The sequence below is a fragment of the Calliphora vicina genome, chromosome 5 (genome assembly GCF_958450345.1).
Source record: "Calliphora vicina chromosome 5, idCalVici1.1, whole genome shotgun sequence".
NCBI lineage: Eukaryota > Metazoa > Arthropoda > Insecta > Diptera > Calliphoridae > Calliphora > Calliphora vicina.
In genome coordinates this window covers 3,836,140-3,853,978 of record NC_088784.1, presented here as the reverse complement: position 1 = coordinate 3,853,978, position 17,839 = coordinate 3,836,140, and the positions used below count along the sequence as shown (strand labels likewise).

At 27.5% G+C, this 17,839-nt stretch overlaps 1 protein-coding gene across 1 annotated transcript in view; it reads right to left on the bottom strand.

Annotated features, from left to right (window-relative positions):
- LOC135959806 (uncharacterized) overlaps positions 1-14,944 on the bottom strand; it is a 53,782-nt gene extending 38,838 nt beyond the window's left edge. The window contains exons 1-3 of the mRNA XM_065510881.1: positions 14,449-14,944; positions 4,388-4,669; positions 704-1,047 (exon numbers count right to left, since the gene is read on the bottom strand). Of these exons, the coding sequence (XP_065366953.1) occupies positions 704-1,047; positions 4,388-4,669; positions 14,449-14,944 (1,122 nt within the window). The remainder of the gene's footprint in view (positions 1-703; positions 1,048-4,387; positions 4,670-14,448) is intronic.
- Positions 14,945-17,839: the final 2,895 nt, after the last annotated feature.

Below are 17,839 nucleotides of genomic sequence, written 5' to 3'. Positions count from 1 at the left end.
ACGTGGATAGTTTTTTAGTTTAAATTTTCTCTATAACCATTATATACGGTCCCTGTTTTAAAGACCCAATATTTTCTTCACATAATTAAAATTCTTTAACTTTAATACCAAATATTGTTTAACATAAAATGTAACAAAATATGTTTAATTTGTAATATTGCTTAAAATCCTAACTAAAATGCTTACCCCTATAATAAATTTATGCATATTATTAACAACATTAAGTTATCGAAAACTATTAAATTGTTTGTCAGCAAATAACCCTGATACTCATAGTCGCCTAGTAAAAAAATCAATATTTTGTTGTAGCAAAAGCAGTAAAACATAAAAATAACAACTTGCAAATAACCATGAATATTTAGTAAAAACATGGTAGCAGAGCGAGCGTAAGTAAATATTCAAATACATATCTATAAATAAAAACTACTTAACCAAGTAAACCCTAAAAGTAAGCAGCAAAAAACAAAACGACTTACTACACTTGAGCTAGACTCAACCCCCCAAGCAATTGCGACTACTCTTTAGATGGTAAAAAGATACTGAAAAAGTAACAGAGAGCAGGGCTTTACCCAGCCTCAAGGGTTTTATAAAATGAAAAAGTATTTCCTCAACATTTATGGAATTTTATGTTTTTTAATCTTAAAAAACATTTCATATTTTCCTTATTGTCTTAAAGAGCTAAACAAAAAAAACTAGTACTTACGCCATTTTGATGTTCCTGAAAATCACAGGGATGCTGCAAACGTTGTTTAATCTCATGATGAGCGGCTGATTTTTCCACATTTATATCCGAATGTCTTTGCTGGCGTTTAATACGCTTTGATTGTGTAGCTTTAGAGTGTTGTATATCTTGGTGCAAATCATCGCCAGCATCCACCACATATTGTGGCCAACGGCAACATAAACGCGCATAGGTACATTGCAGAGCATCGGCCAGTAGGGCACCTAAACTGGAGAGACACATCAACATCAGTGGCACCCCAATTAAGGCATAAAAAATAGTTGCTATTTTACCACCAGCTGTACGCGGTGTTAAGCTGCCATGACCTGTATTATATTATTTTTGATAATACAAGAAATATAAGAAAAGTAAAAGATTTTTATAAGTTTTCTTTCATCATCTTAATAATTTTTTATGTTTGTATTTTCTTTACTTTGAAAGTAAATTCAAATAGGCAGACGGAAAATAATTTAATCGTAATGCTAGTAAATGTTAATGTTGAAAACAGGAAATAAAATAGGATTTTTTTTGAGGAAGGTTGAGCTAAAGCAAAATTTGAACGTAATAGAATATAAATTTGCTTATTTTAGTAACTTAAGGCAGACGTTTTATTAAAAGACTTCACAAGAATATAAATTAATTTTTAGCTTAATTTCGTTTTTGTTAAAAGAAATATGAAAATTAATGAACTATTAACATATTGCTGGAAGTGTCTTTAAAATAAATTAAATTACGTTCATAACGACAAACTACAAACGAAATATTAGATTTGCCAAAATTGTTTGTATTTTCTTTAGATTTAATTGCCTCTATTATTCTACTTATCTGACTATTCAAATTCATATTTATTACATAAATAAGAACAATTTCCTTCTTAAATTTCAAAACATACGTTGTTTACCCTCATGTGTCGTTTTCCACACATACGATATGTAATTTTTTTTTCTTTTTGTAATAAAAATGTAGTATTTTATTACTTAAAATTAACTATTTCCTTCTAAAACATTAAAACTTACGTTGTTTACCCTCATGTGTCGTTTTTCACACATACGATATATAATTTTTTTTTCTTTTTGTCGTTAAAATTTATATTTTATTACTAAAATATGTACAATGTCTTTCTAAAACTTCAAAACTGCATGTGTTGTTTTCCATACATACGATATATCAACATTTTTTCCTTTTAAAAAAAAAAAAGTTAAAATTTATATTTTATTACTTAAATATGAACAATTCTTCTTCTTAAATTTCAAAATTTACGTTGTTTTGTAGTTAAAATTTATATTTATTACATAAATATGAACAATTTCTTTCTAAAAGTTCAAAACTTACGTTGCTTGCCCTCATGTGTCATTTTCAACACATAGGATATGTCAACATTTTTTTCCTTTTTGTAAGTAAAATCATGTTTTACCATCAATAACATATTTGTTTGTATAATATTAAATACATTTTTTATAAAACTTATGTGTTGTTTTCCACACATACGATATGTCAACATTTTATGTTTTTTTGTAGTTAAAATTTATATTTTATTACTTAAATATAAAATATTTCCTTCTAAAACCTCAAAACTTACGTTGTTTACACTCATGTGTCGATTTCCACACATACGATATATCATTTTTTTTTTCTTTTTTGAACTAAACAAACATTTACTATTCTTCTTATCTGACTATTAAAATTTATATTTATTACATAAATAAGAACAATTTCCTTCTAAATTTCAAAACATACGTTGTTTACCCTCATGTGTCATTTTCCACACATACGATATGTAATTTTTTCTCCTTTTTGTAGTAAAAATTTTGTATTTTATTACTTAAAATGAACTATTTCCTTCTAAAACATTAAAACTTACGTTGCTTACCCTCATGAGTCGTTTTTCACACATACGATATGTCAATTTTTTTCTTTTTGTGGTTAAAATTTATATTTTATTACTTAAATATGAACAATTTCTTTCTAAAACTTCAAAACTGCATGTGTTGTTTTCCACACATACGATATATCAACATTGTTTCCTTTTTAAAGTTAAAATTTATATTTTATTATTTAAATATGAACAATTTCCTTCTTAAATCTCAAAATTTATGTTGTTTTGTAGTTAAAATTTATATTTTTACATAAATATGAACAATTTCTTTCTAAAATTTCAAAACTTACGTTGTTTACCCTCATGTGTCGTTTTCCACACATAGGATATGTCAAAATTTGTTCCTTTTTGTAGGTAAAATCATGATTTACCATCAATAACATATTTATTTGTATAATATTAAATAAATTTTTTATAAAACTTATGTGTTGTTTTCCACACATACGATATGTCAACATTTTATGTTTTTTGTAGTTAAAATTTATATTTTATTACTTAAATATAAACTATTACCTTTTAAAACCTCAACACCTACGTTGTTTACCCTCATGTGTTGTTTTCCACACATACGATATGACAAATTTTATTTCTCTTTTATGGGTAAAATTATGATTTACCATCAATAACATATTTATTTGTTAATATTACATAATTTTTTTATAAAACTTCAAAAATTACGTGGTTTACCTTCATGTGTTGTTTTCCACACATATGATATGTCTACGTATTTTGCAAAATTATATCTTTTTTTAGTCAAAATCATGACTTACCATCAATAAGACATTTATTTGTTTAATATTACATCACATTTTACTCAAACATTTCGGTTATGAAAAGTCTACATAATAAAACTTATATGCAGAAATAGAACATTTGAAGGTTGTTCCTATCGTAAAACAAAGGTTAGAAAGTTTTAATTCTTAATTCCATTTTCGAAATCAAAGCAAATTTTGTTCTTTTAACCATTCAATTATTGTATTCATTATGAATTAATTCATAGGCTTAGTTCTTTTGTATTTCAAATGAATTGAATTCATTCCCTCGAGAATTCATTATATATAGAATTAATTTTTATTGAATCATTAAAATTTTATTTAAATTCAAATCCATAAAAAATAGTTTTAAAAATTTATTGAATGATTAAATTTGTCTTCAATTCAATTCTATTACAAAAAAGCTTAAGTACATTTTTTTCAATAAATTTTGTAAATGTCAAAATTTTTGAATACCGAATTAAGATTTGAGTGAATTGAATTAATTAATTCGAAACTTTGGTGTAAAATATATAGAAATCACACGTGTTATGAAAACCACACACCAGGGTAATCAATGCCAGTTTTTAAATATTGAGTTGTAAAAAATATTTTTGAATAAATGATGCGGCAGAAAATGTCAAGGGTAATAGCCAAATTTATTTGATAGACAGATTTATTTTACCCTATAAATTTGAACTTTTTAATATCCAGTAAATAATTTTATAACTTCCTTTGAACTCAAGTCTATTGCTTTAAACTCTCTTATACAAAATAAATAAATAAATTTCAACATTCAATATCATATACTACTTAAGTAAATTACTTATTCATTTAAAAACTGTCCTTTCCCTGCCTTGCAACCTATAAATTGTTTAATATTCATTCTTTTTTCTACCTTTTACTCAATTTTGCCTCTTTGAATTAAATCAGAAAATTTTAATTAGTTTAAAAAGGCGTGTATTTTGCTGCCACACACCCAAAACTGTGGGTATGCAAAACAATTTTTGTGTTATTGTAATAAATTTCGTTACGCACCAATTGTTGTTATCACAGTTACTGAATAGAGTAGGGCTTCACTAAAAGACCATCTTGTTGCGGTTAAATCACTATATTCCACCAAATTGTTGCCGCCATAACGGCCCAGCGCTGTTGTTGTTGTCTCGGTGGCCATGCCATAACCTCCGGTCGTTCCACCTGATGCGGCTGTTGCACCAGCCGCCATATTGCGTGTCGCTGCCACAATAGTGCCCTCGAAACGTCTCAATTGTTCGTGCACCAACATTGTCCAGTTGCGTTCATAAAGGACATTCAATTTCTCTTTTAGCATGGAAACACAGGCAGCAGCAACATGGAAAAAAATTGGACAAAAAGAAAGAGAAGAAACAAAATTCATAATAATTTCATTAATGTTTGTGGTAGAGCAGAAAATATTTATCACAGTTTTGTGTTTTTTTTTTTTTGGTATTTTTCATTTAAGTTTTGTATTCTAAAAAAAAAGAAAAAGTATCTGGTTGTGAGTTGCTCTGCTTTTAAAGAAATATAATAAAATTGTGGGAAAAAAAACTGGGTTTTTCATTTAATTAGCTGGCAAATATAATGAATATTTTAAGTGGCTAAAAAGCACAATATTCTTTTTCATAAGTTCAATTGCAAGACATCGTTAGAAGGATATCAAAAAAGAGAACAAGTTGCACCTGAAAAATTAGCCATTAAAAGATTTTTTTTAAAAATTGTTTTCGAAACGGCAAGCATTCAATTGCTATTTACTGAAAAATTTAATTTGCAAATAGAAATTACAATTGCTAATGAATCACACAATCATTAACAAAGAAAAACAAATTTCTAATACGAGTTTATGAAAATAATTATAAAAAATATAAGATGAAAAGAAAATAACTTCTATTATACTACTGCTTGGTGAGCGTCGCTTTGTCAATCGTAGTTAAATAAAAAATTTACTAAAAATTACTAAATTTCGAATAGTACTAGGGTATTCAATCGATTAACCGTTAATCGCTTAAAAGATTAATTTTGGTCGGTTAACTGTTCGAATAATTCAAAATTGACGATTTTCAAATAAAAAATAAACCGATTAATTTGTGTCGATTAACCAATTAACCGAAATTTCCTTTTTTTTGCACTTTATATAGAAATATAGTTTAAAACACACAAACTTTAACTCGTGAAAAATTCCTTCTAGCAATAGTTTTCTGAAGTATTGTACGAAAACTGAAACTAAGGAATTTGAAAATGTCCTTTTTTCTACAATGTTTCTATAATGAACTTTGTCCTAATGAGTCCGAGGACGACATGGTAATAGACGAAACTGAAGACATTACTGAAACGAGTCTTTTATGACGAAACTAATAAAGTATTCAAAATCTAAACAAATCCAAAAAGAACTCCAATGGTCTGATGGAGGATTTTATATGTTTACAGAAAACTAAAAAAAGAACTGAGAAATTGGATATTCTTTACCATGCCTTATTTTCGATTTCTACAATCAGTGAGAGAGTTTTGTCAAGTTTTAAATATTAAAAAGTAAAAAAATCGTTTAAAATGAAAGCATTTAAATTATATTTTTTTTTAAAAGATTATTTCAGAAGATTCCCTATTTATTGTTTATTGTTTTGTTGAATTGTTATGTTTTGTTTGGTTTTTATATTTTTGTTTTTATACCCTTCACCATGAGTGGCAAGGGTATATATAAGTTTGTCATTCCGTTTGTAATTTCTACATTTTTCATTTGCGACACCACAAAGTATATATATTCTGAATCGTTGTAGATAGCGGAGTCGATATAGCCATGTCCGTCTGTGTGTTGAAATCAACTTTCTGAAGCCCCCAAATAACTTACATACACGAATGATACATCAACATCTCCGAAATTCTTCCGGCTCGGTTGCTATTTCTATAATTGAGAAAATCGGTCCACAAATGGCTGAGATATAAGGAAAAAACCTGGTCAACCTCGATTTTTGATCTATTTTTGACCCATATCTGGATTACTAAATCATTATTATAGATAATATGGATATCTAATGATAGATATTTCAAAGACCTGTGCAACGACTTATATAAGACCATAGTAAGTTGGACCTACAATGGGTCAAAATCGGAAAAAATATTTTTTTACCCGATTTTTTTTTTCATATTAAAAAAAAAAATTTAAAACAAAAAAAAAACATTTTTTTAAATTAAAAAAAAAAATTATAACATTTAAAAAAAAATTAAAAAACAATTTCGAAAAAACAACTGGAAAAAAATTTAAATTTTGTTTACCCAAATATATTTAAAATTTTTATTTTAAAGTATAATTTGGTGAAGGGTATATAAGATTCGGCACAGCCGAATATAGCTCACTTACTTGTTTTTTATTAACAAAATGCTATAAAAGTACGCAAAATTCGTGTTTTTCCTTTCAATATAAAATTAAAATAAAAATTATTCTGTTAAGCGAATAATTTAAAATTAACCGATTAAATCTAAATCCCGATTAATTATTTTCTCGATTAATCGATTAAACCATTTTTTCAAAATCGGGAAAAAAATGTTTAACCCGAAATTTTTTTTTCATCAAATAATATTTGGAAAAAACTTTTTTTTAAAAAAAATTAAAAAACAAAAATAGCGGTCTAAATAGAATAAGGAAGTTAATGATGACTTCGAGCAAAAATCGATTTTTCATATGAAAATTAAATGAAACATAAAAGTGGTTATAAATCAGTAATAAGTGATCCATATGGAAAAAGGACGATAATCTGTGATCACTTATATGTTCAAGCAAAAACCTAATTTTCATATGAAAGTGAACTGAAATATAAGTCGGTTAATGTTGGTCCAATCTGAAATATAGAAGTGGGCTACGCCACTAAGTCGGTAAATATTGCTTCAAATGAAAAATTGACGCTAATCTGTGATAAGTTGTATTTTCAACCAGATTGGCTATAAATCTGTAATGGAAAATGGAGGATAATCTGTGAAAAGTTGTATTTTCAACATAAAATCGATTGTTCAGAAAAAGAATTTATTATAAAATTTTTTTTGATGAAAAAAAAATTTCGGGTTAAACATTTTTTTTCCCGATTTTGAAAAAATTAATTAATCGAGATTTAGATTTAATCGGTTAATTTTAAATTATTCGCTTAACCAAATAATTTTTATTTTAATTTTATATTGAAAGGAAAAACTCGAATTTTGCGTACTTTTATAGCATTTTGTTAATAAAAAACAAGTAAGTGAGCTATATTCGGCTGTGCCGAATCTTATATACCCTTCACCAAATTATACTTTAAAATAAAAATTTTAAATATATTTGGGTAAACAAAATTTACATTTTTTTCCAGTTGTTTTTTCGAAATTGTTTTTTAATTTTTTTTTTAAATTTTTTTTTAAATGTTATAATTTTTTTTTTAATTTAAAAAAATTTTTTTTTTTGTTTTAAATTTTTTTTTTAATATGAAAACAAAATTCGGGTTAAAAAATATTTTTTCCGATTTTGACCCATTGTAGGTCCAACTTACTATGGTCTTATATAAGTCGTTGCACAGGTCTTTGAAATATCTATCATTAGATATCCATATTATCTATAATAATGATTTAGTAATCCAGATATGGGTCAAAAATAGGTCAAAAATCGAGGTCCAAATGGAAAAGAGACGACAATCTGTGATCACTTATATTTTCCATCAAAAATCGATTTTTCATATGAAAGAGAACTGAAACATAAGTTGGTAAATGTTGTTCCAAATAGGAAAAGGACGATAATCTGTGGTTAGTTGTATTTTCAGCCAATGATCCATTTTTCGGATAAAAATTTACTGAAATATAAAAATGGCTATAAGTCGGTAAATCGTGGTCCAAATGGAAAAAGGGCGATAATCTGAGATCACTTGTATTTTCAACCAAAAAATAGATATTTTCTATTAAATCAAGTGGCCATAAGTCATTAAATAATGGTTGAAATAAAAAAGGGCTGAAAAGTCAGAGATTCAGGATCATATTTATTTAAATTTTAACTGTTCCAGCTGGAAATAATGAAACCATAAGTTTGTATTGATGTTTCATGACCCGACGTAATGTTGTGGTGCTTAATTTCGTATATAATTAAAGTTTGAAAGATGCAGATTTAATACGATTTCGCTGAATTTATTAAATCTACTTCGTATCTTTAATAATCCAGAATATCAAAACATCAAAAACTCTGAAAACTCTTAAGTACGCGTAACTATTATTTACCAATTTGATATAATGATTACAAACGATTCCATCATTATACAGATGTTGTTTGCGACCATCGATATTAACATCGTTTTATTGATGAAACTTTATATTAAACATTTCTCTATAACAATTATTATAAAGTATCTTCAGTTTTGTATTACATTACATAACATTGCTATCAAATATATAATCCTTTTACTTAAACAACCACAACTTGAGTTCTAGTAATACAATTAGTTTCCCTTACTTTAAATCACAGACACACAAATAACTATAATTGTGGAAAATTCATTTAAATCCCTTAAACTTCTAAAAACAACCTGACAAATTTCCAGCAATTTTCACTCACAAGATAAAAACGACAACACACAAAAAGCTTCCTAGTAATTGTCTAAGATTTTATTCAAGAGAGCTGGAAAAACACAACAGAAAAGAACAAAAAATCTACTTAAAATTAAAATGAAAATTGCATAATTATTCAAGCACTTTAAAAGAACAAAAAAAAAATGAATACATTGCAACAACAACATTGGCACAATTGCAACCATCCCCCATGTATTTTTACACAAACAGCACAAGTTAGACAAGACAAGAAGTCAGGACAGGTAGTCAGATAGATGATGGTGAGGCATACAGCAACAGCAGCAGCAGCAATTTGCTTTGCATTACATTTGTAAAACACTTGTAAGACATGTGCTGTAAAGGAAGGAACAAGCTGACATTTTAATACTCAATGCTGTTGTTGTTGCTGGAGAGGATGACTCAAGTAAGGTGAGCAACAGAATATTGTTTGTATCGTTTATAGGGGTTGGAGGCAGGGAGAAGAATGTGTATTTTTGTTTTTACATTAACCTTTAGTTGAATTACTAGAATTTTAAATTGTTTCCAAATGGAATTTCGTTTGAATTTCTTGCTACTTTTAATTTAATAGTTAAACTTTATTCATGATTATTTAATAAACAAAAATAGATTTTAATTGAAATTGTCCGAAGTGCATTGATATCGAGCAATAAATTGAATTTAATGTTCAAGTTCAAGTAGATTTGAAATTACACCTTTATATTTTATAATCGGGGATTTGTTCAATTTAAAAATAAAGTTTATAGAATAGCTAAATTTTAAATAAAAAAAAATTAAAATTTTTTTTTTAATTTTTTCGTAAATGAAAACAAAATTTCTGTTTAAAAAATAAGAAAAAAAATTTTGGAATAAAAAAAAATTTTGAGTAAAAATTTGTTGGTTAAAAAATTTAGAAAAAAAATTTAATTGTTAAAAGCTAAATTTGTTGATAAAAAGTTTTCTTCAAAATCAATTTTGTCCTGTAAACAACCATCATAAATACTGAAATTTGATGACATGAAAATATTTGTTCCTGAATTAGTTCTGCTCATTCATTGAAATATTATACAAAACCTTCAAAACCTCCCCATGAAGTCTATTTTAATGTTCACTAATTTCCATATAATATTTATGCCTTTTAAGGGTTAATTACAACAAACTGTTGTTCATGACATGTTGAAAATTATGCGCTCTTGTTGTAAAATGAGTCCTCTGTCTGCATTTTGTTTGTCTCTCTGCCTGATTTTATTATGAATGATGTGTTGACAACGTTATAGTTTTTATTCATACAATATGATGAAATTCACATTTGCAAAAAAAAACTACCAAACGCTATAATGGGTAATTTGAAAATTGGGTTTTTACAGAAAAAGATTTTTAGAGTCTTCTTTAAAGAAAGAAGAAGTTTTTTGGTCCCATAGAGGGTTTAAAGTGCTCAAAAAGTTAGACCAAATAATTTAAGTCCTTTTCAGTAAATCCCATTTTCATCACTTCAAAATTGTTTCTTTTTTTCTTAATTATTAACGTTATATTGACGTTTCCATCATAATTGGATTTTCAGGGCTGAATAATACGAACCCCACTCGGTCCAAATTGTCAAGTGAGCGACAGCTAAATAAACTGGAAGTTTATTCTAGAAAACTGCTAAACAGTAAAATGTATTAATTTATTGGTCTCATTAAATCTGCACTATTTTGTAAGTTATTTCTATTTTAGAAGTTCTCTCTAATATTACTGAAAGTAGCGTATTTTTCAGTCGAGTTTACTTTAAATTTCTGTTTTTTTTTTATTTCAACACAAACATTTGCATGTGATTTTATATGCGCCAGTGAAAAAACTACTAGCACTTGAATAACTATGATTTGTTTATGAATTTTTAAACGTGTCATAAATTTTAAAATAACTTAACATTCCAATGCAAATTTATAACCAGAACATAATTATTATTGACTCATGCAATATTTCAATTGAATTAATTGATGGTAATAAAAAAAACAAATTTGTCTGGCATTAAAACAAGATGAGCAGAAGGTTATAAAAGAGAAACTAAATGACAGTTAACTCAAAAATGTAAAGAATTCAAATTTGTTAAGCTCTTGCTGTGATTCTAATGTTTTTGATTGAATGTAATAAGGACAAAAAAAAACATCCGCTAAGAAACCAGGAGATTTCTATATTGCAATATTTCAGTACTTTTGACAGCCTAATAATTTTTTCCAATTAGCATACAATACCTCATTCGATCTCATTGAAAGTCAAAGTATACATTCTATTATTAGCTGTCCGATATCGTATATAGTAAATTGTTCTCACTGTATAGTCCTCTAAAGTCAAAAGTGTCATATTAGCAACTTTCAGGACCGAATATATTTCATCATTCGATTTTTAAAAATGTATTGTAGTCTGAAAGGATTTAGTTTTATTTTGGCAATTCAAAAAACAAATGAAGATTGTTTACATATTTTTAAAGGATTTCAAAACAATGTAGCTTAGTCTGTCTTCCAACAACATAGTTACAATTAGAATTTTTTTGATTTATATCTAATTCATTGCTAAAGTTTCTTGCTGAACAATAATTTAGAAAACATATGGGGTCTAACTGCCCCAATGTACAGAATTTGACAGAATCTACAATCAAAACTTCATTAAAATTATCATAGATATTACAACAACATTTTAATTAGAAACATCTATCAATGTAGAAAACTGTTTCTACAAAATACAATAAAACTTGTTCAATATTTTATTTTTCAATAACTTGTTTAATACTAAACCGATTTTAATGATTTTCAATACCAAATTTTTTAGAAGAATAACAAATAAATCTGGGTACATACTTTCTATATGGATTTCTTATAACAAGGACTGGCTTGTTTTACACACACATATTTACATATTTAAATGGACTTAGTTCCAGAAGGACTTCATTGGAAGAGGGTTACGACATTTTAGTGCTATTACCAAACTTATAGTTAGTTTATAGGGCACATCTACACGTTCAATATATATTGTGATATTTGATCGCGGTCAATATATATTGAATGTGTAGCAGTACCCATAAGAACATAAACATTTTTTAAACAGCACCCCTGCGTATACTTTATTTTCAAATAATTAATATTAATCATAAGTCATGGAATATTAAGTAATGATAATAAACATATATATGTATGTATGTATATCTTCTAAACTACTAATCTGATTGTAAAATAATGTAGGTATGAAATATAGAAGAGGACAAAGGCTTTCAGAAAATTTAGAATCTAATCACCTTGTATGTCAACTAAGTGAGCAGCAGGAGATCAAAGCTGCCTACCTCGAAATTGCAAGCCTTGTTATGTTCGTAACAAAATGTTTCTATATTTTTGTAATATAAACAATGAAACACAATTAGGGTTTTTAATTTCCCGACTTTTTTTGATTCCCGGGAATCGGTAAAATTTTTCTCTACATTCCCGGGTACCCGGCTATTCCCGAATTAAATAATAATGCTGTAAACTATGAATATTATAGCAAAATTTCATATAAAAACTTAGTGTTATAATCATTATACATAAAACTTCGTAGTAATTAATTAAATTTGAGCTGAATTTACTAAAATCTTAATACGTATTTAAAAATGACTGCCTTTCATTTCATAAATCCATTCCCAATATCTAAGTCTTTAGCTTCCTTCAAAAGCTTCATTTAAATTGAATTAATTTCGAATAACAGAATTTATTCAAACTTTGAATGATTAAATTGAGTTAAAATGTTTTTTCTTCATTCAGTTTTATTTAGCTTTTAATCATTTTCAAAATGAATAGAAAATAATTCTTAAGCCTTTTAGTAAAAGCAATGAATTCAATACATTTAATTGAATAGTTAAGAGATAAAATTTATGTTGATCTCGAAAATTTCCAAATTATTGGATTCAAAGGTGAATTTTTATAATACAACATCTGCAAAACCCACTCATGTCACCATGGACTATTGCTGTGTTTCCTTTCAAGGCCAAAATCAATTTTATACTAGGAAATACCAAATGGTGTGCCGCCATCAAAAGTTTGTTCTACTAGTGTTTTCTTGAATAATTCGCACCGGTCAATCTTGGCATTGAAGATTATTAATTTTTATTTCTAGATTGTGCAGTTTTCCATATGCTTTTTTAAATGTTCATTCGAAAAACCCCAAATAAATAAGAATATTATTGCCGAGATATAAACGAAAAATTTAAAAAAAAAACTTTTTACTTTTTCAAAAAAAAAATAGAGTAGAGTTCTAACTTGTTTTCTTTGTAGTTTCGTCAGTTTTTAATTCTCGGGAATCCCGACCAAAAATCCCGGGAATCGGGTAGTAAAAAATTGGTAAAATTCCGGGGAAGTTTTTCCCGGGAATTCCCGGGATAAAAACGCAAAACACAATACATTAGATGTTGAAAACACCATTAGTCTCTTGTAATTATAATAATTTTAAAACAAAAACAAGTTCAGTAATTTATTTGATATACATAACTTTTGTAACTTATGTTTTCTAAGCACTTTAAATGTAACTTAAGCAAAGACTCTTTCATTAAGCGCTTCCTAATATTAAAATTAAATAAAATAAAGTGTTTGTAATATACCATCGACATTTTTTATGGGTTATGTTGGCTTTGAGAACTGCTCTGGCTTACGGCTTATTCACATAGACCTGCGATTAAAGAAAACCCGACAAGAAAAAGTCTAACGGGATCAAATCGCATGATATCGGTGGGCAGTTCACATCACCTCCATTTGAGATGACCATGCCCTCAAATCGCTCGTTCATAATGTCCAATGTAGAATGAGCTGTGTGGAACGTAGCGCCTTCCTCTTGAAACCAGATATCGTTGGCATCTATTTCATCAAATTTAGGCCAAATTAAGTATATAATCATAGACCTATTGATCTGCCTATCGTCGTTTTCGAAGAACTATAAACCAATCGCCACAAATTCACAAAAAACAGTGAATTTTTCGGGATGCATTGAATTCTCTTGGATCACATGATGTTGGTATCACCCTTATTCACCAATTTTGTATGTTGACGCACCCATTCATCTGGAAATAGGCCTCAAAGTTAAAAGGGTGAAGCGCGCGAAACATTGCCCGAACAGAAAACCCATTTTGATAAAACAATTTTATAATTTTCAGGTGTTGTTAAACTTTATACCCGTCCATGATGATTTGCAAAAACTAACTGAATAAATGACAGCAAATTCAACAAATTTATCAACTATCAAAGTTTGGAGGGCCTTTATTAAACAAAATCAAATTGACTGTATTTGCTATTTTCATTTTCAATTGTTAAAAATACAACTTAACCTAGCAATAACAGCAATTAGCAATAGCACTTGTAATTAACTTTTCCACCTACAAACTAAATAAAAATAAAAAAAACAATAACTTGCAACATTACACACACACAGACAGATTACCAACCAGACAATAATCAGTTAATAACAAAAACTAAAAACAAACTAAGAAAAGTATAAAAACTACACAAAAAAATCCGTCTATTCATGACCATAAGTACCTGTTATTATCCACAGCTCCTTTAGACATTCCTCTCTGGATTTCGCAATAAGAGCTGATTTGCTAATATCCTGTGGTGCCTCCAGCAAAGGAAATATAAATGCGCCCATTATGGTATAAACTACAACCATTACGACCAGGCCAGGTGTGGAAAATATTAACTTGGCCAAACGGCTTAAACAGTTGTGCTGTTGGGCCGTTAAGTAGTTGTGAGTGGCGTTTGTGTGCGAGTCCTGCTGAAAGGTTATGTGATGGTGGGGGTGCTGTTGATGTTGTTGCTGTGGCAAAGGCTCACTGTTGCTGTTGTTGTGCTTTTGTAATAAACTACTATTTCCGGTTTCGTTTTGCAAATTATAGTTGTTTATGATTATTTTGTTTAAAGGTGTTGATTGCTGTTGTTGTTGTTGTTGGGGGTGCTGCTGTTGCTGTTGCTGGTGTTGTTGTAATAGTTCTTCATCCTCTACTAAGCCGGATATCGCCTTTTCAACGTCCGACATTTTAAATGGCCAGTAAACATTAATATTTGAAGCATTGATGTAACATCATCTACTTCAACAACAGACATTTAGCTGATTTTATTTTAAGCAGAATATTTATTAAAAAATAAATTTGTTTGGAGATTTTCGTAGTTTTTGTTTTAATATATTTGGCCCTTTAGTTTTTTACACTTCAACTTTGTGTTAAGTCATGTATTTGAAAGCTGTATTGCAACTAAGTGTGAGAATATGTTGGTAGGTGTGTCTCTGTAATTATTCTGTTTTAATTATTTGCTGTCGTAAATTGTGTTGTTGTTGCTGTTTCATTTACTGTTTACAACACTTATTTAAACAAATCACTTGCTGGTAGTATTTAGTTGTTGCTGTAGTTTTATATATATTTCGTACGCCTGTTGTGTCAAGTTCCTTTCTCTTACTTGATGTTGAACATTATTCTCATTCTTATTTATTTCACATTATTTCGTTTAAATGTTTAAATGTCTGTAGGTTGTAGTTTAAATGTTCATAAAAAAATAAATGTTTTGTTGTTGTTATTTTATTCTTCCTTGTTGTTTTATTTAGCCAGCCAGCCCCTGTTGTTTTTTGTTTTGCTTTTTTGCAGCCGTGTAGCTGTTGTTGTGCTGCCATTTCTGCTGCTGTTGCACATTCATTGTTGTCACTAGAGTAGTAGTTGTAGTAGCAGTATTATTATTATTGTTGTTGTTTTTGTTGCAGCAGTTGTTGTTAATTTAGTTTATGTTGACAGCCCTCCTACAATTGAAGTGGTACAACAAATAAATTAAAAAATAATTTCAAGTATGTTAAGAAAAATTAGGTTAAATTTATTTAAATGTTCTGGCACGACAACAATAAGAACAAATTAAATATAAATGAAAGTTAATTTTGACATAAATACATCTTTGGAGGGTGTTTAAATAACACTAGCAACATATTAAAATATTAAATTGAATCTTTTTTTAAAGTTTAAATTTTTGCTAAAATTTTGGGAAAAACTCTAAAATATTTCTCCAAACGTTAAAGAAAAGACAGTAATATTTTGAAGAAATATCGAATCTTCTAGTGTTTAAAAACTAGAAGTATTTTATATTTTTTTTTGCATTATGGAAAGAATTAGTGTTTTTATAGACTCTAGTTCTATAATCATGATTTGTATGTGTCTTCTGAAGGGTCCAATTGAAAGATATTTTAAAACTTTAATTATAGAGAAGGACTTAAGAAAAAACAGTAACTTCTATGTTGTCCTTTAGGCTGAGCTAAAGGATGTCATTTTGCAAGTTAATAATAATTTTCTTTCTATCCATTAAAATTTGCTTATTTTTGGATTCCCTGACAGCAAAGCTGGTCCATTCCATGCACAGCCATTAAAATGAAGCAATTGCTCAGAAAGGAGGAGCTATTACATATTAAATTCAATTAAGATTAATTTTGGAATTCCTTGCTTTAAAACTGTTAATTGTACGGAGACTTTTTTGGTGATATTTTTCGTACAATTATTGAATTTATGTAAATTTGTATGTTTTTAATGAAAATGTTTGTAGTTTTTTATGTTGATTTCTACACCATTTCCAATTGAATTTCAGAAATTTCTAATTATATTTCAGAAAATTCCAATTCAATTTCAGAAATTTCCAATTATATTTCAGAAATTTCCATTTATATTTCAGAAATTTCTAATTGTATTTCAGAAATTTCCAATTGTATTTCAGAATTTTCCAATTGTATTTCAGAAATATCCATTTGTATTTCAGAAAATTCTAATAGCAATACCAATGGATATTTCTGAAATACAAATAGAAAATTCTGAAATACAATTGGAAAATTCTGAAATACAATTAGAAACATTTTAAATATAAATTAAAAATTCTGAAATACAAATGGAAATTTCTGAAATACAATTGGAAAATTCTGAAATACAATTAGAAAATTCTGAAATACAATTAGAAAGTTCTGAAATATAATTGGAATATTCTGAAATATAATTAGAAAATTCTGAAATATAATTAGAAATTTCTGAAATATAAATGGAAATTTCTGAAATTGAATTGGAATTTTCTGAAATATAATTAGAAATTTCTGAAATTCGATTGGAAATTTCTGAAATACAATTAGAAACTTCTGAAATACAATTGGAAATGGTGTAGTTTATAAGATTTTTTATAAAATGAATTAAAAAAGGTTTAAATATGTATTGAAAAGTGACCATAAATAGCTAGTCTATATTATGAGTATGTCTGTACGGAGACTTAATTGATTCAGTGTATCTCTATATGAATTTGCCTTTAAAAGAGCTGATTTTTTTAAAAAATAACCAATTTTAACAGAACAACTTTTATTGTCATGTTTTAATATATCAAGAATTTCATAAGACATGACAAACAAATTGACATTGGTTCTTCCTATTTAAACCATTTTCAGTAAGAAAATACTTTCTAGAATCATTTGGACATTTCCATTTTAATTTTTTTTAATTTCGAAAAATTCGTGATTTTAATTTTTAGAATTTTTTTTTCTTAATGCACTTTTTGCTTTATTTATTAAAAATAGAGAATGATTGTGTCACAAAAAATATTAGATTTAATTTATAAGCAAAAAAGTTAAAAAAAAAATAAAAATTTAAATACATTACGTTTTTACCTTTTAAATAAACCGTATTCTTTTAATTGCAAATAAAAGCGATCTAAATTACTGATCAATTCTCTATTTATTTAAATTTACACAACAATTTATTTCTTTTAATACCACACTTGTAGTACAGTTGATGTCAATAACTCGCTGTTACTATTTATATACATATCGCCATCTTCTAGAAATCTCATGAATAATCTAACGTAAATAATAGAATATTCTATTTCCACAATGATCAGCTTTTAATGCTTAACAGCGTGATATCAGTAT